The sequence below is a fragment of the Macaca nemestrina genome, chromosome 1, assembly GCF_043159975.1.
Source record: "Macaca nemestrina isolate mMacNem1 chromosome 1, mMacNem.hap1, whole genome shotgun sequence".
NCBI classification, from domain to species: Eukaryota; Metazoa; Chordata; class Mammalia; order Primates; family Cercopithecidae; genus Macaca; species Macaca nemestrina.
Genome location: NC_092125.1, coordinates 1,027,078 through 1,046,501, shown reverse-complemented (window position 1 = coordinate 1,046,501; position 19,424 = coordinate 1,027,078). Strand labels below are relative to the sequence as shown.

Here is a 19,424-nt window from a genome sequence, read left to right as displayed (position 1 = left end):
TGTTCTATTGCTTTGGCTGAACTTCCAATAATATGTTGAATAGATGCAGTGAAAGTGGACATTTGTGTCTTGTTCCAAATCCTGGAGTAAAAATTGTCATTCTATTATTATCGTGAAGTTGTGGGTTAAATTCTTAACTGTGATAGATTTTTACATCACTTTAATGTTTTATTCAAGTAATGCATAGACATGGTGTCCACAGTCCACAGGCTAAAATATTGGACCCATAACAAAGTCTTCCTGATCCTAAAGATAAGGACTTCAAAATTTCTTACCGGTCTTGCCCTGTTTTCGCCCATGTATTTTCAAACGATATGCTTATCTGCTAATGCTTGATTTAAATATCCCAAATAGCAGCCCTTGACTCATGACACAGGCCGCTGTCAGTAGTTACCTGCTCCCCCCAGCATCACTACCCCCCACACTCATTACCCTTCTCCCACTTTGTCAACATAAATACATTCTAATTTACATCTGCAGCAAGGGGTTGACAGCATCGTCTCATCTTATACCTGATGTAAATGACGAGTTGATGGGTGCTGACGAGTTGATGGGCGCAGCACACCAACATGGCACAAGTATACATATGTAACAAACCTGCCGTTGTGCACATGTACCCTAGAACTTAAAGTATAATTTAAAAAAAAGAATCTATTGATTAAATACAAAAAATATATACTCTTGTAAAACCTGATGGTAATACATATGTGCATGTATTTCTTCTGATTATTATTACTGTTCCTCTCAAAAACTTAATATTTTATCTCTAGATAATTAAAATTTTTAGAAGTGTTTTCAAGGAGAAACAATTTTCGTGAAATTTTTTTTAGGAAAAGATTTCTCACTTTGTGATTTAACATGCCATTTGAGTATGGTGGCTAATATATTTCAGTTTGGAGAATTTTTTTTATAATATTGAGTTCATTATTATTTGCTATGTGCATTTCTGGGAATGCCTGTAAGTATATGTTGGTCCTGTTATATTAATTTTCTAATATTTCTCTCTCTTTAATTATCAAGCCTTTCAGTTTGTTTCCTTTTTTCCTTCTGACAGAATTTTCCCAATTTGTCTTTTGAATTCTTTTGATTTCATTTAAAATTTTATCAATTCTTATACTTTTAATTTCCACGAGTCATTTATCATTACCTGTCACATCCTTTTATATAGATAATAATATTTATTTTGTGGATTTCATAACATATCATACATATCTTCCTTCCTAAAAATAGGAATTCTTATTTTTAAAAAATCATTCTTTTGGCAGGTTTCTGATAGTTTTAACTCAGGGTATATATACGTGTGTATTGATGCTTAAGTGAGTATGCATCTTTGTGTGTGTGTGTGTAGACGTGTGTTTGCACACTGTGTGGATCTTACTCTTTCACGTTGCTACACTTCCTTAAAGGTCTGCTGACCTTTGGTTCTAAAATAATATTTAAGCCTAAAGACTTCAGTTCTGTTAGGCATTCAGTGCAAAGCCGTCCACTGATGTCTTCTATCTGGAGGAGAATGCTCGAATCACCTACACCCAGAAAACTGTCAAGTTGCTGCTTCCTTTTTCCATTTAAGTGAATGATCATTTCTCCAAATCCCTTCTTCTGAAGGATCATAAAGTAATTTATTGTCTTTGCTTCCCTAACGCTTAGATTACATTACACTTTATGAATCCTTCTAAATAATTGATAAATATTCTTATGATCCTTTCATAAGAATTGAAGAATCCACAAAGTCTATATAATCTAAGCATTAGGGAAGCAAAGATACAGAATACACATCCTATTGGGGAGAGCGTGAGCAGAGACATGGAAGGTAAAATGAACTTGGCATATAGATATTCAGATGGGGGTCTGCACTAACTTGAGAATTCTGAAATTGGATGAGAAGGCAAAAGAGAATGGATGGTGGTGGACATTAGAGATGGGTGGATCACGAGGTCAGGAGATCGAGACCATCCTGGCTAACACGGTGAAACCCCGTCTCTACTAAGAAATACAAAAAATAGCCGGGCGAGGTGGCAGCGCCTGTAGTCCCAGCTACTCGGGAGGCTGAGGCCGGAGAATGGCGGGAACCCGGGAGGCGGAGCTTGCAGTGAGCTGAGATCTGGCCACTGCACTCCAGCCTGGGCTACAGAGCGAGACTCTGTCTCAAAAAAAAAAAAAAAAAAAAAAAAAAGAAATGAACTATATGAATTACATTTCATGAAAAAAGTACTTAAAATAAGGATGTATTCTACATGTCTAAATAGAAGAACCAAATAATGATGTTTAACTTAGTGAAAGTTTGACTTGGAATTATCATGCAAAGACCATTCAAGAAGGAAATATAACTTACTCCAAATGAGCCATAGACTGCTGCAGTTTTAAAAGTAAGTTTTAAAAAATAAATGTAGAAAAAAATCATCCTGAAAAAGTAGTGCTTAATTGTTCATAATATGGATTCATAACATAATGTTTTAAACATAACAAATTATCTTGATGACATCTGAGTTTGTGTTGGGCAGCAAACATTCATATCCTGTTGAAGTTGTAAGAGAAATTTTTTTCCTATGAATGTATATATTTATTATTAAAAATTGTGGTTATAAATATTTGTCTCATAAAATATAATTTCTGGGTAAGAAAATAAGATTTTTTTCTAAATAGGAAAGATTAATTCATCATTTACGAGTTGTAAAATTGTATAAATAATTCATAGTCTGACTAAACTAAGGATTTTTTAAAACCATTGGCTTACTCTTCTATAACTAGTCCCCCTTATCCACTGCTTCGCTTTTCATGGTTTCTCCTGCAATCAACTGTCATCTGAGATTGCATGGAAAATTCTACAAATGAGCACTTCATAAATTTTAAATTTGTTTTCAGTCATAGCCCAATGTTGCATCGCTGTGCCTACATTGTTCCCTTCACTTTGTCTCATCATGTAGACATTTTATCTTCCCCGAAGCATTTTATCATCAGAAGAAAAGTGAACACTGTTCAATAAGATGTTTTGAAAGAAAAACTGCATCCACATAACTTTAATTACAGCATATAATTATAATTTTTCTATTTTATTTTTAGTTATTTTTGTTAATCTAGTCCTTGCCTAATTTATAAATTAAACTTTATAATATGCATTTATTGATACAAAAATAGTGTCTATAGGGTTCAGTGTAAACCCCAACTTCAGACATCCACTGGAGGGCTTGAAATGCATCCCCGCAGATAAGGGGGAGCTACTGTACTTCACTAACCCTTGTGTCTCCCTTCAGGAAGGATCGTATGAATGCTCCATGGAAAATTACAATCAAACATCAACTGATTTCATCTTGTTGGGATTGTCCCCACCACCAAAAATTGGCTATTTCATCTTCATTCTCATTGATTTCGTTTTCCTAATGGCTTTAATTGGAAACCTATCCATGATTCTTCTCATCTTCTTGGACATCCATCTCCACACACCCATGTATTTCCTACTTAGTCAGCTCTCCCTCATTGACCTAAATTACATCTCCACCATTGTTCCAAAGATGGCTTATGATTTTCTGTATGGAAACAAATCTATCTCCTTCATTGGGTGTGGGATTCAGAGTTTCTTCTTCTTAACTTTAGCAGGTGCAGAAGCGCTGCTCCTGACATCAATGGCCTACGATCGTTATGTGGCTATTTGTTTTCCTCTCCACTATCCTGCCCGTATGAGCAAAAGAGTGTGTGTGCTGATGATAACAGGATCTTGGATGATAGGCTCCGTCAACTCTTGTGCTCACACGGTATATGCACTCCGTATCCCATATTGCAAGTCCAGAGCCATCAATCATTTTTTCTGTGATGTTCCAGCTATGTTGACCCTAGCCTGTACAGACACCTGGGTCTATGAGAGCACAGTGTTTTTGAGCACTACCATCTTTCTTGTGTTTCCCTTCATTTGTATTGCGTGTTCCTATGGCTGGATTCTCCTTGCTGTCTACCGCATGCACTCTGCAGAAGGGAGGAGGAAGGCCTATTCGACCTGCAGCACCCACCTCACTGTAGTGACTTTCTACTATGCACCTTTTGCTTATACCTATCTACGCCCAAGATCCCTGCGATCTCCGACAGAGGACAAGGTTCTGGCTGTCTTCTACACCATCCTCACCCCAATGCTCAACCCCATCATCTACAGCCTGAGAAACAAGGAGGTGATGGGGGCCCTAACACGAGTGATTCAGAAAATCTTTTCTGTGAAAACGTAGACATGCTTTCTGCCTTAGAGTCAAAGCTCTAGGTTCATATCAACTCAGCAGTGTACAGGAGTTAAGGAAAATATTATTACATGCCCATTGTGTCAAATGGAAATTAATCTAAAATATTTGTATTTTAATTTAGTCTTGACATTTCAATTGCATATTCTAAGACATCTATTTTGGTCTTGTATTTGTTTCTTTTTATCAAAAGATAGATCATATATTCATTTTTTTCCTAAAGTAATGATTTATTAAATGTTTACCTCAGGATAAATAATTATGTCTGGGGAGCAGTCTACTTGGCTTTAGATAAACAAGAGTTTCCCTATAAGAGGTTCTATACAGTTACCTTCTATAGAACCTCTTAGACTGTAGCTGACTTAGACTCAGTTGGGTGTCAAGTAGGTTATTGAAAACATTCCCAGTCATATCACAACACACTCTACATTTCCCTCCTGAGTAGCCACTGGTATTCTCATGCAAGACATTCTCTGCTGTACAATTTTATTTCTACTTACTCTTCTCATAAATCAATGGGTCTATTTAGCATGAGTTGGGATCATCTCCTCTGCTCCACTATTTTTATACATGTTTAGGCATGTGCCTGAAAGGATCAACGTTATTTTCATAAAAGTTATCTGCTTAGGTCCTTTCTCTGAGTGAAAGGTCATGGCTCTCCAGAAGAGAGAAATTCTTTAATCTCTGAGGAGAGGAGGCAAGAAGGGAGGTCGAAGGAGCAAGTAAGAAAAGCCCCGAATTATCCAAGTGACAGCAGTGGTGAATGACTGACATGCAGTTGGTCCTTGAACAACACAGATTTGAACTGTGCAGGTCCACTTACATGTGGCTTTTTTTTCTGCCTCTGCCACTCCTGAGACAGCAAGACCAACCTCTCTTCTTCTTCCTCCTACTCAGCCTACTCAATATAAGGACAACATGGACGAAGATCTTTATGACAAACCACATTCACAAAATAAGTAGTAAATATATTTTCTCTTTCTGATGATTTTCTTAATAAGATTTTCCTTTTCTAGCTTACTCTACTGTAAGAATACAGTATATAATACATGTAAGATACCAAGTGTGAGTTAATTAAGTATTTATGTTATTTTTTAAGGCTTCCTGTCAACAGTAGGCTATCATTAGTTATGTTATGGGGGGAGTTTGAAGTTATATGCAGATATGTTTTATTTCAACTTCTATTTTAGGTATGAGAGTACATGTGGATATTTTTACATGGGAATATTGCATGTTGCTTAGAGTGTGGATCCTGTCACCTGGTAGTGAACATAGTACCCAATTAGTAGTTTTTAATCCCACCCCCTCCCTCTAGCAGTGCACAGTGTCTATTGTCACCATATTTATGTCCATGTGTGGGCCAATGCTAAGTTCCCACTTACAAGTGAGAACATTCTGTATTTGGTTTGCTCTTCCTCAGTCAATTTGCTTAGGATTATGGCCCCTAGCTCTATCCATGTTGCTTGCAAACAGTATGCTCTTATTGTTTTTTATAGTTGTGTAGTGTTTCATGGTATATGTGTAGCATATTTTCTTATTCCAATTCACTATTGATGGGCACCTCGGTTGATTGTAGGTTTTTGCTGTTGTGAATAGTGCAGCAATGAGCATATGAATGCATGTGTCTTTTTGGTAGAATGATTTTGTGTGTGTGTGTGTGTGTGTTTGTATACAGAGCACTGGAATTTCTGGGTCAAATGATATCTCTGTTTAAGTATTTTAAGAACTCTGCAGACTACTTTCCATAGTGACTAGGCTAATTTACATTCCCAACAGCGTATAAGAATTCTCTTTTCTCTCCAGCTTCACCAGCATCTGGTGTTTTTTTTTTTTTTTTAATTATAGCCATAGTTACTGGTATAAAATGGTCTCTCATTGTGGCTCTGGTTCACATTTCTCTGATGATTGGTGATGCTGAGTACTGTTTCTTGTTTGTTGGCCACTTGTATGCCTTCACAGATGTGTCTTTTCATTGTTCATGTACTTTCTGCATTTTTTAATGGGGTTAATTTTATGCTTGTTGATTTATTTAACTTCCCTACAGATTGTGGACATTTAATCTTTGTCAGATGCATGCTGTGCAAATATTATTTCCTATTTTGTAGGTTGGTTGTTTCCTCATTGAGAGTTTTTTTTTCTGTGCAGAAGCTCTTTCATTTAATTAGGTGTCTCTTGTCAATTTTGTTTTGTTGCTATTGTTACTCCTCAGGTAGAGGAATAAGTGTATAGGTTCTCTCATGGATATTGAAATGTTTGCTCTCTGAGGCATGTCAAAAGAGAGTTCATATATATGAAGAATGGTAAATGGAATCTAGACTTCCTGCTGAACCAGGAGTACCATGCCTCTCATTTATTTATTTACATCATCATTGTAAGGGAGATATGGAATATGTAAGAAGTTTGTTGTATGCATGATACTTAGAGAAACAGATATGGGAGGTGAAAAAGTAGATATGATTTGGTCTTGATTCCTCAGTTAAGCCAACAAATTCCTGTGATGCTATTTGGACAGACACTGAATGACTGAATGGAGAGAGACAAAGAGATGAGAGAGAGAGAGAGAGAGAGAGAGAGACAGAGAGAGAGAGAGAGAGACGAACTTGTCATGAAAGAGTTTGTAAAACCAATGGACATGCATTGGTGCCTATAGGACCTAGTGATGGAGTGTGACTCAGACCTGTGTAGAAGGGCTGTCTCTTCATTCCATTGATGAACACAATGTGTGGCAGGGATGCAGCAATGTCTCTTGTTCTCTTTGGCATCTTAAAGGTCTTGTATGTTTCAGATTTTGTGGCATGGAGCTTTCCTAGGGAGAATCCCAACCACAGTTGATTCCCATTTGGTCTCAGAAGCTGGGACAAATCAGGAATGATTGTTACTGTGACTGTAGCCTCCCAGTACAAGTCTTGGTTTCTCTTCTTTCTGTCCTTCAATCCAGACTGGCTTTCAGAAACACACACAGAAATACTACATGATCTCACTTATATTTTGGGTCTAAAAATTAGTGGAATAGATAGAAACAGAGAGGAAAATGGTGGTTACTAGCAGTGGGGAGGGAGAGAAAGAGTTTAGGTCAAATGGTACAAACTTGAAGTTATGCAGGATGAGTAAGTCTAGAGAGCTAATGAAGACTATGGTTAATACTATTGTATTATATATTGAAATTTTGCTAAGACAGTGGGTTTTAAGTGTTCTTCGTATAAAAGTCATAACTGGAACATGCTGTATAAGTTGAGTTTGGTAATCATTTCAATATGTATATGGATGTCAAACACCATGTTGTATATCTTTAATAAAATAAAACATTGTCTGGTACATCTTTAATAAAATCAACAATCATTCAGACTGGCTTGAATTGTTCCTGGAATTATCTAATGAAAATATATTTTGATGATGTCACTTTCCTTAGTATGGTATGTGATTCCATTGGCTAATTCCCTTCTACATCTGACTCTACCTGGAACTTTATGTTCTCTTCATGCTAAATTGAACGCAGTTCTCTGAACAAGTTTTGAAAAGCCAGTCCTTGTGACATTAGGTCCAATAGCTTGTATCTTTAATGCATTGTTCTCTATTCTCATCAAGTTCTTTCACTGCATGAATCCCCAACACTCCCTTTTCTCAGTGTAAACATCAGGTATCATCTACACAAGGAAGCATGCTGAATGTGCGTGTTCAACATTATCTTTCTATTACACTCTCATACATCCCACTATTTCTAATAATAACATGTGTCATCGAGATGTATTGCAACAAGCTCTTTTCTGTATGGCTCCACAGACTATTATCTGTTACCATCAGTGGCTTGCTCTTTTCCTCTTCACATGCCCAGATGTTACACTTGAGCACCTGTTCTACATTCAACCTATTCATAGCTCAAAGCATGTTTACTTATTCTCAGCCCATTGAATTTAAAACTGTATATTTACTTTCAGGAAAATGTCATTTCCAAGAATGTACACCAACTACCCTGTCTGGATTGCTATACAGCATATACGTGCATTAATATGTCAAATTGGCTCGTCCGAGTGCAGTGGTGTTTACAACTAATTGATCACAACCAGTTACAGGTTTCTTCGTTCCTTCTGCACTCCCACAGCTTCATCTGACTAGCCTATACATATCAAAATATATATCACAACAAATATAAATAAAAATATATATCAAAATGTGTCAAATAATTTATCTATTAAATACATGTGGAAAAACTCAAATACTTTTAACATTCAAAAAAATTAAAATGAATGAATACCTCTTTTCCCATATAGGTGGTATAATTTATTCATTTACTAGAAACAAGAAATTTGAGAACATTTAAAGCATTCGACTGAATAAAAATTTATTCAATTACTAAATATTTTCTAAATATTAATAAAACAAAGAGAGTAGTAATATCATTTTATCATCTGATTTAATAGGAGAAAATCACTTTATAATTTAATGAGCATTTCCAAATGAAACGAAACAATTTGAACATGTATAATACCTAAAATATGTTAAAAGATAACTCCCATGTATGTGATAGCTTAGTAATTTCTACTTATGTATTTTTATTAAATTATCCTTATTCTATTTTAGTGGTTTAAATCTTATTGCCACTATAAATCAAAGTGAGAAAGAAATTCATGAATGCAGACACATTGTTACTGTTGATGCCTAAATAACAACATTCAAACTATAGAGTTTCTTAAAGTTTAGAAACAAAAACAAATTTGAAATAATGTGAATAAATATGCTTATTTCTTTCTCCACTGTGTTTACCCTTGACATGCCTTGAAACATCTAAAAACATGATCAGAACTCATTTCTGAACCTTGGACTAAGGCCATCCTCTGTTATTAGTGACTTAGCCTAAAATGTCCAAAGTCTCAGTGGACATTCCCTAGTGAATACCAGCAAAACAACTGTTAATCTCATTCTCCAGGTAAAGAAGGACAGGATGCATGGTCGCTACTGAATCCCCAAGAAGGTCTCTGAAATCTCATGTGTAGGGAGGATGAGTGAATATATACATTTCTTTAAAAAATATTCTTAATGCTTACTCAGAAAAATGACTTTGTTCCTATGATGACTGTAGGACTGCTGTCAGCTAAGCAAGGCATGAGTGTTTGAAAATGAGGAAATAAGAAAGGTACTAATTATAATTGTATTTTTAAATTTTTATTGATCACAGGGAAGAAGGGACTCTGGCAAGTGCTTAAGAGAACTTTGTTTCAGACATAGAATTGAGGTGAATTTCAGCACTAGTGACTGTGCTTTCTGTAACATCATTCAGCAGAAATCTTAGAGTATGAAATGCAGACAACCAAAAGTGGTTTTGCAGCTAATTCATAAATGTGTTTTCTGGAGGGGAAGGGAAATGATGGTCAATGGAAGAGATAGGGATAAATGATACTAGACTATGTTTTTATGGGATCCAGTGAAACTAAATAACCCATATTTACAATAATTATTGTAGGTGGCAACATTTCCTCATTCCTGCCTGGCTGGTGATTTTTTTCATTTGATTTATTTTGCCCTGAATGATCAGTGATTATGTGACACTCATTATAAACGTATCGCTGCTTCTCACTTTGTATTTTACCTTATTTGAATCCAGTCTGTCTAATGAAATACCTGGAAAGTACCAGTGTTGTTTTTGCATAAACATGTTAAAAGGGCATTAAATAAAGGCACAATAAGTGGTTAAAATGACCAGTCTCTCTGCAATGATATATTTTCTTAAAAGAAGGACCTTCTTCTGGAAATAAATAATGAAGGTAACCGCATGGTTAGTAACTGTGCTATGGGTATCCAGATTTTGTTTTTACACCCAATTTGTGTCAAATTGTAGTGCTTTGTGCTTTTAATTTTTACAATGTATTAATTTTTTCTTTCGGTACATAAGGTAAAGTTCCAGTGAAATGATATAAGTATCTGCCTTAACAGCCACTCAAAGTTTTTGTGAGAAGCAAATGAGCAGAGTATGTGGAAACAATGTGAAGGCTATATTATTCTACAGTCATAGTGGATAACAAGTGTGTGAATGTAAGTGATAGCGATTATCTTGATGGTGAGGGCAATGGTAATGAGGAAAATGCTGAAACTTGCAGCTTCAGTGATACACCCAGTCAAGACACATTCACTATCTCACAGACAGCTCCCGGTAACCCATGGATTCTTCTCCCTGTTGTAATTATAAAATACAGGATCAGACATTCATCAACAAAAGCTTACATTTCTAGTAATTGTAAGAGATAGAATTTGATTTAGTTTGAAATGGAGTCTCTGTCCCTTGAACTTACCCAGTGAAGCAGAGTAAGCACATGCTCATTCCAAAACTACAGTCAAAGGATATACTTTCATAATCAGTTTCCATATATCCATGAAAATGTCTGTCTACCTAATTACCTGTGTATCTATCTGTGAGAGCTGATGCACTGTTGTGGGCCTCAGTGCACGTTGTGACTTGGAAGCACACATACACACAAGCAAATATTCACTTTACATTCTTTACTCCTTTACACCTTAAATAGTTATGGTTCTCCAACTTCATACCCTTCTCAACAATTACAAATACACATTGCATAAATATGAATAAGATCAGTTATTCCTAAGTCAGTTATATACAACATTATGTACTCTGTCTCTTCTTAGGAGAATCCATTGTAGAGGAACTTGAAGGAAGGAGGAATCTCCTTTAGGATTCCATGTCAGGATGCTGTGGAGAGCTGTCCTTGTCTAGACCCCAGAGGACACTCTTCTGTGTCATCTGATTGACATTCGAGACAAGTGTTATCAATGTGAAATAATTCTTACTATAGACATGCAGATTCAGGTACAGACAGCTTGTGTTAAGGAATTCAGGCTGACTCATGGAGTCAATGACTTCACTGCCCTTTCAGTGAAACTGATGCTGCTTTGGGTTTTGCCATTTCCAAGCCCTATGTGTTAGTAGGGAGATCACTTTCTGGAACTTTCAAAGATTCAGAACTTTAGGATATTACAGATATCACTTCAGAAGAAGGAAAGTAATCCAGATTCTGGAAAATCCCGTGACAAGTGTCTTGGATTTTGCAGACTTTTAAAAGTTCAATCTGATTTCTTATAAAACTTCCAGGAAAGCCAACGTGTGCCCCTGCCTTCCTAGCTTGCTTTTCTTTCTCCCCTTCTTTCTTTTTCTTTCTCTTTCTTTCTTCTTTCTTTCTTTCTTTCTTTCTTTCTTTCTTTCTTTCTTTCTTTCTTTCTTTCTTTCTTTCTTTCTTTCTTTTCTTTTCTTTCTTTCTTTTTCTTTTTCTTTCTTTTTCTTTTCCTTCCTTCCTTCCTTTCCTTTTTTTCTTCTTTCGTTCTATTTTTTTTTTTGTAAATCCAGTTTTCTGCACCTATGCAAATGATCCTGTCAATTTTAAGGAGACCAGACTTATTTTGTGATGAATAATGGTTTTTCTGTTTGATCAAAGTTGAGGAAAGTATAGGAAGGAAAATCTGTGCCTCAGTGGAAAACTGCAGTATCTAGACTCAAGAAGACTGTCCTCCTTGGTTCCCAACTCGGTCACAAGGTCACTGCACGGTCATGAGTAACTCTCTTCAAATCCTGTGATTCCGTGATTCTTCCATGTGATAAGTAGACTATAGGTGAACAATCTTTGTCTTCTGTGAATATATGAATCACTAAAATTAGGCTACTTTCTTCATCTTACTTTCAATTCTAAATTGAAGGATAGGAAAGAGATTCATGCAATGCAATGACGTTTTTGACTTCAAAATTAGTAATAGGTACTTTATTTGAAACTTGGGCAGCGTTTGGAGAATTGTAATTATTATGCTGAATATGTTCATCCTCAACTTGATTTACACAGGAGTTTATACGGGTGTTTTTCTGTAACTGAATTCTTCCAGTAGGGAAACTTTTACACTGGGAACAAGATAGAAAATGTCTTTCATTTAGAGTTTCTGAGAAACCAATTTTCTGTGAAGATATGTAACTATTGCCAGGTGAAGTGAAAGTACATTAAAAACAGGTGATATGAGGAAACAGAAGAAGAATTGTAATGAGTAAAGCTTAATCATTAAAATAATCCTAGTTGTTGTTTGAAATTTTTTATATTTTCTCAATTATTTACCACTTATATGGAGTTTTTGATTTAATAAATTTACCGTTTTTTCTTTTCTTTTTGTTTTGGGTGATTAAAAAGTGAGCCACCCTTATTTCAGATTTACTGCCAAAAATTTTTGAGGGATGAACTACACCACACATTTTTAAAAGATTTATATTAATGTATGTTTATGTAGGTGTGCCATTTACTCATACGTTTGTGTGTGTGTATATACATATGCATATATGTATGTGTGTTTGTGGATCTAGAGAAGTTTACTGAAAATCTCTGAATCTCAGTTTCGTCATCTATAAAATATGAATGGTGATACCAATCTGAAGAGTTATTTTGATGAACTCCAATAGAATCAAGGAATGAATCCTGTGACGTTCCAGGTGCCAATGTGTGAAGAGAGTGCATGAAAGTTCATGCCTCCCTCCTTCCCTTCATGTGAGACGCAGTTCAGGTTTAAGGTTTGTGGTTCCTACTGACTCTGAAATCTTGACCAGAACTTTTTCTGCTTGTTCTTTCCTCCTGTGTATTATTTCAATAACGTTGACCCCTGCATACTGAATTTTTAGTGAAAAGAAAGTAAAAGCAAGATGTTTCTTAGTTTGCTTAAAAAAAAGATGTTTCTTAGTTTGCCTTCCTTATAGCTATTTCTGTAAATAAAAAAATAAAAGGGTCAGAAATAATCAATTTGGATTTTATTTTTACATAGGAAAAAATATCTTCTTCACATTATTGAAACGGGAACATCATGGCTGAGGCTGCTTTCCTGTCAGGAACCAGCTTCTAATTTTATTTAAATAATACTATGTAATGGGACATTAGAATATTAGAACCCTGGAACATGGATAATAAAAAGATGATACATTGGCAGTCATAAAACATGGCTTTAACTATCAGATCTGATGTGTCATTTATTAAGCTGTTTTTTGTTCTTTTTTCCTCTGTTTAAAATTAGGATAATGTAAACTATCTCTTGGACAGTTTGTCATAGCCCTATGTAAAATACAAATGATACAAATGTTTGAAATGTAAATTGGATTAACAATTTCAAATATTACATGTTCTACTTACCAATAATTAACCAATAATATAAATTCTATAGTATTGGATTTGTATATAGTATTGGATTTGTCTTAATGCCAATCTCCTATTGATTACAAATGACATTTATGAAAACAATTTTCTCTTCTAAATATTTTTTCAAAAATTACCGGTGTCATAAAATAATTGAAAATAAATTGCTGTGCTGTGGCTTAGAAACCTGCCAAGATGTTCAAAAAATGTATTTGCAAATCCAAATTGGAATAGTTTCAGTACATTTAAGTGATTTTTTGTTAGGGTAAATATACATAACAGAAACACAGTTTTAACTGTTTTAAGTGTAGAGTTCTGTGTCATTAAGTACATATATTGTTGTGCAACCATCACTACCATGAACCTGTCTCCAAAACAATTTCATTGTCTCCAACTCACACTTTGTTCTTGTCAAACAATTACTCTCCTTCTCTCCCTTCCCCCATCCTCTGGGGTCCAACATACCACTTTCTGTCTATGAATTTCACTACTGTGGGTACTTCATGTAAGTGAATTTGCACAATATTTGTCTTTTTGGGACAAGCTTATTTCACTTAGCATAATGTATTCAAGCTTCATCCATGTTGTGGCATGTGTCAAAATTTGTGCTGTTTTAAAAACTGTATACAGGCCGGGCGCAGTGGCTCACGCCTGTCATCCCAGCACTTTGGGAGGCCTAGGCGGGCGGATCACGAGGTCAGGAGATCCAGACCATCCTGGCTAACACGGTGAAACCCTGTCTCTACTAAAAATACAAAAAACTAGCCGGGCGAGGTGGCGGCGCCTGTGGTCCCAGCTCCTCGGGAGGCTGAGGCAGGAGAATGGCGGGAACCCGGGAGGCGGAGCTTGCAGTGAGCCAAGATGGCGCCGCTCACTCCAGCCTGGGCGGCAGTGCCAGACTCCGTCTCAAAAAAAAAAAAAAGGAATCATGGTGGATTTCCTCCTTTTCAATTGTTTGGAACAGTTTCAGAAGAAATTGTACCAGCTCCACTTTGTACCTCTGATAGAATTCAGCTATAATCCATCGGAACCCGGGCCTTTTCTTTGGTTGGTAGGCTATTATTGCCTCAATTTCAGAACTTATTATTGGTCTATTCAGGGATTGAAATTCTGTGGACAAGGACGAATTTCTGTACTTCACTTACCCTTGTGTCTCCCTTCAGGAAGGATCGTGTGAAAGCCCCATGGAAAATTACAATCAAACATCAACTGATTTCATCTTGTTGGGGTTGTTCCCACCGTCAAGAATTGGCCTTTTCCTCTTCATTCTCATTGTTTTCATTTTCCTGATGGCTCTAATTGGAAACCTATCCATGATTCTTCTCATTTCCTTGGACACCCATCTCCACACACCCATGTATTTCCTACTTAGTCAGCTCTCCCTCATTGACCTAAATTACATCTCCACCATTGTTCCTAAGATGGCTTCTGATTTTCTGCATGGAAACAAGTCTATCTCCTTCACTGGGTGTGGGATTCAGAGTTTCTTCTTCACGACTTTAGCCGTTGTAGAAAGCGCTACTCCTGACATCAATGGCCTATGATCGTTACATTGCTATTTGCTTTCCTCTTCACTATCTCATCCGCATGAGCAAAAGAGTGTGTGTGCTGATGATAACAGGATCTTGGATCATAGGCTCTATCAATGCTTGTGCTCACACTGTATATATTCTCCATATTCCTTATTGCCGATCCAGGGCCATCAATCATTTCTTCTGTGATGTCCCAGCCATGGTGACTCTGGCCTGCATGGACACCTGGGTCTATGAGGGCACAGTGTTTTTGAGCACCACCATCTTTCTGGTGTTTCCCTTCATTGGTATTTCATGTTCCTATGGCCGGGTTCTCCTTGCTGTCTACCGCATGAAATCTGCAGAAGGGAGGAAGAAGGCCTACCTGACCTGCAGCACCCACCTCACTGTAGTGACTTTCTACTATGCACCTTTTGTCTACACCTATCTACGTCCAAGATCCCTGCGATCTCCAACAGAGGACAAGGTTCTGGCTGTTTTCTACACCATCCTCACCCCAATGCTCAACCCCATCATCTACAGCCTGAGAAACAAGGAGGTGATGGGGGCCCTGACACGAGTGAGTCAGAGACTCTGCTCTGTGAAAATGTAGACACACTTTCTGCCTAAGGTCTCAGGGCTCAGATACATATCCATTCAGCAGTGTATAGTAATTAAAATATTATTTCATTCCTAGAGTGCAGGAGCAAAAAGTAATCAACAGAAGAAAAAAAAACTCACTGATTTCTGGGCAAAATTGTTTTATAAAGATGTATATAATTCTAAACAACCTTTTTCTTCATCGCATTTTCCCCATAAATTTTGAAAGCACATACTTTTGCCAAAATATTGTCAGTGAGAATGTTTGTTTTAAGTTATGCAGAAATGGAAGTGAAATTTGTCTAACTGAAGTTGGCACTTAGTATAGCAATTCTATTATTGTCAATTTGTTTTCCAGCAATTTTAAATTTACCTTTTTGTTTATGTCTAAAACAAACAAACAAAAAAATCTCTTGACTTGGTGGATCCAATTGAAAACTGTAAAATGTCTTTCTTATTTAGACGCTTAATGTACCAGTTACTGTTTCTTTCAACCTAGGGAAGTTATTTTTACACAATTTAGCAGAGAGCTCAACAGGGATTCTTAAGTCCTGATACCACTCTGGATGGCCTATGACAAGTTTATGTGTTTTATAGGGGAATTAATCCCAGGAAATGATTTAACATCAGGTATATTGTAGGTCAACAACAAGAACTGGAATGTGCCAGCAGTAATAAAAATGGTTACATTTAGGTCTTTAACCCATTTTGAGTTTGATTTTGGTATGGTATAAGAATTGGGAGTTTAGTTTCATTTTTCTGCTTAAAAATATCCAGTTTTCCCTGCACAGTATATTGAAGACACTGTCTGCTTCCCAATGAACATTCTTGGCTCTGTTGTCAAAAATCAGTTGACCGCATCAGGCACAGAAAGATTTTGCATGTTGTCACTCATCTCTGGGAGCTAAAATTCTTAAAAATGGAACTCGTGGAAATAGAGAATAGACTGATGGTCACCAGAGAGTGAGAAGGGTGCTGGGGAGGGGTGATAAAGTGGGGATGGTTAATAGTTGCAAAAATATAATTAGGTATAATGAATAAGAGCCAGTAATTAGTAGCACAACAGAGTGACTATAGTAAACAATAATTTATTGTAGAATTTATTGTACATCTTAAAGAATAACTGAAAGTGTCGAATTGGAATGTTCTCAACACAAAGAAATAATACATATTTGAGGTGCTGGTTACCCCAGTTACCCTGATTTGATCATTACGCATTGTATGCCTTTATCTAAACATCACATACACTCCACAATTCTATATTACTATTATAGTAATTGACAATAAAAAAAATAAATCAGTTAGCTGTAGATGTGTGGATTTATTTCTGGGTTCTCTGTTCTGTTTCATTGTTCTATGCATCTTTTCTACACCGGTACCATTCTGTTTTGGTTATTCCATGTTTGTAGTATAGTTTGAAGTTTGGTGCTGTTATGCCTCCAGGTTTGTTCTTTTTGTTCAAGGTTGCTTTGACTATTTGGGGTCTTTTATAGTTCCATACAAATCTTAGAATGTTTTTTACTATGTGTGTGCAGAATGTCATTGGTGTTTTGATAGACATTGCATTGAATCTGTAGTTTGGTCATTTAAATAATATTAATTCTTTCGATCCATGAGCATTGGATGTCTTCCCATTTGTTTGTATTCCTCTTCATTTTCTTTCACCAGTGTTTTGTACAAATCATTCTAGTGTTCTCTTCCATGACTACAGTTAACAGTAAAGTATTACATAGTTAAAATTATTTCAATGCTCTTTAAACGTCATTTCTATTTCTAAACCTGTGGATATTTGGTTTACAATGTTGTAGCAGTTAAAACACATACTTTGAACTTGTTTTATGAATCAGAGTAAGTCTTAATTGTCCTTTGTTGCAATGAGCAGCATATATTTTTATTTTGTGATGATTTACGAACAAAGTTTACTGCCTAAGCTTCTTGCCATTTCCTGTCCTGAACTCAGTCAGATAGGTCATAATCCATGAATACAACAGAGATGGGCTCTGGGGCAGAGGGAAAATAGCCCTCCCATCTGCAATCACTTGCTCCTGCCATGGAGAGCACCTCCTCTGTTCCCTGTTAGGGATGCTTGTATCCAACTGTCACCTGTGCCACTGTTTGTGTCATCACTACCAATCTGAGCCCGGTCATACCCCAGCCACTGCTTGGGGTCCTGTGGTGCTGTGAAATATTGCAAGATGTGTGTGTGTGTGTGTGTGTGTGTGTGTGTGTGCGCGCGCGCGCGCGTGCGTGCGCGTGCACGTGTGTGCATAAGAATGCCAGGCCAATTGCCTCATGTGGGTGTTGCCTGAGCCCACTTGTGTAGTCACTGCTACTGAACCAAAACTGCATGCAAACGCTGCCAACCTCTCCAGCTCCTCTGTCACATGCATACTTCAAGATGAAATGATTAAAAATTCCAGTGATAACAGCAGAGCATGAAACCAGGCATGGAGCCCTTTGAGTGTGGGACCCTGTGCATGGGTCCATGAGGCCAGTCCCAAGAAGAATGGAAAGAGTGAACATGAAGTGAATGAGATCATGCAGCCTAGGATAGTGGTGGGAATGTATGATGGTCTGAATGTTTGTATCCTCCCCAAATCCATATGCTTACATCTTAACCCTCAATGTGATAGTATTAGGAGTTGGGGCCCATTGGGAAATGATTAGGTCATGAGGGTAGCACCCTCTTGAGTAAGATGAATGCCTTTCTAAAGGAGGCTTGAGAGAGCTTGTTTGTGCCATCTGCCATGTGAGGTCACAGCAGACGATTCCAACTATGGTGTCATACAAGCCACTGTCTATGAACCAGAAAGCAAGATTTCTCCAGACACTGAATCTCCAGTTACTTCGTCTTAAACTTCCCAGGTTCCACAACTCTGAGAATACATTTCTCTTGCTTATAGGTTACCCCGTTTAAGATACAATTGTTATAGCAGATTGAATACACTAAGATGGAATGTCTGCTGCTTTTATTATTTATTATTATTGGAAAGAACCTGAGGGAGGACTGAACTAAGCAGAGATGCCCAGTTCAGACCCTTTATCCATTTCAGGTGGTGATTCATGGAGGGAATCAGGAGACCTAGCTCTGTGATTTTCTGTGACGTACCACGGCCTTGGGGAAATCATTCCATCTCTCTGAAATTAGTTTACTGAAAAACAATATGGATGCCTTGTACCTTATCAGTAAATGGCATCATTGAAATCACTCCTACTGACATTCCTGTATAAGCAATGGTAATCCTATTTTTCATGCCAATGACTCTGGTGGTGGAGACGAAGAGGTCACCAGTGAATACTGAGCCTTCCAAGGCTATCATAAATGACTTTTCAAAATTCTTTTACGCCAGGAGGCTCTGGCTCAGGAAAGCAATAAGCTAGTCCCCTTTGACATGGTGTCTGTACTCAGAGGCCACTCCTTTCCCCTTACAGTCATTAAGAAGAACAACATAAAATGAAGTCAAATTATTCAAATCTACTGTCATTTACTACATTGTTTATGAGCATGTATCCAGATAATATTGAAGGTTGGACAATAGTTCCTCTTGGTGGGGAAGTTAATGAATTCTTTACCTCACAACATTCTTGGCTCATTGTTAATTTTGCCTCTGCCTTGTTTTAGCCATTTTTCTTTCCATCCAAATGTTATGCTCTAGTTATTATTTTACACTACATGGTCGTTCTTTAATTATTTCCTGTCTTTGAAATAGAAGATGCAAATTTTATAGCACATGGTATCTATCTGGATTTCATAACATACACTGTGTGCAATTAGAAATATCTTATGTATTCCATTAGCAAAGTTTGATTTATGGAAAGGGACATGAGTACTCTTTCTACTTTGAAGGATGAGTATATTTCTCATTAAAACAAGTTGTGGTTCAGTAGTGAAATAATTAAAGTAAAGGAATGAGTGGCATACCATCCACAAA

General features: G+C 36.8%; 3 protein-coding genes across 4 annotated transcripts in view; all 3 read left to right on the top strand.

The window, feature by feature from the left end:
- The window catches only part of LOC105474765 (olfactory receptor 2L8), a 240,005-nt gene that overhangs the window by 140,267 nt on the left and 80,314 nt on the right, over positions 1-19,424 (top strand). The window lies entirely within an intron of this gene.
- Positions 2,165-4,370, top strand: LOC105474763 (olfactory receptor 2L5-like). The gene has a single exon (XM_011729597.3). It carries the CDS (start codon positions 3,273-3,275, stop codon positions 4,209-4,211), a length of 939 nt encoding a protein of 312 aa, XP_011727899.1. The 5' UTR covers positions 2,165-3,272; the 3' UTR covers positions 4,212-4,370.
- Positions 14,316-17,702, top strand: LOC139357159 (olfactory receptor 2L8-like). Its single transcript, XM_071072995.1, is given in 2 exon segments — positions 14,316-14,895; positions 14,897-17,702. Coding segments are annotated over 2 exon segments (939 nt in total). The 5' UTR covers positions 14,316-14,565; the 3' UTR covers positions 15,506-17,702.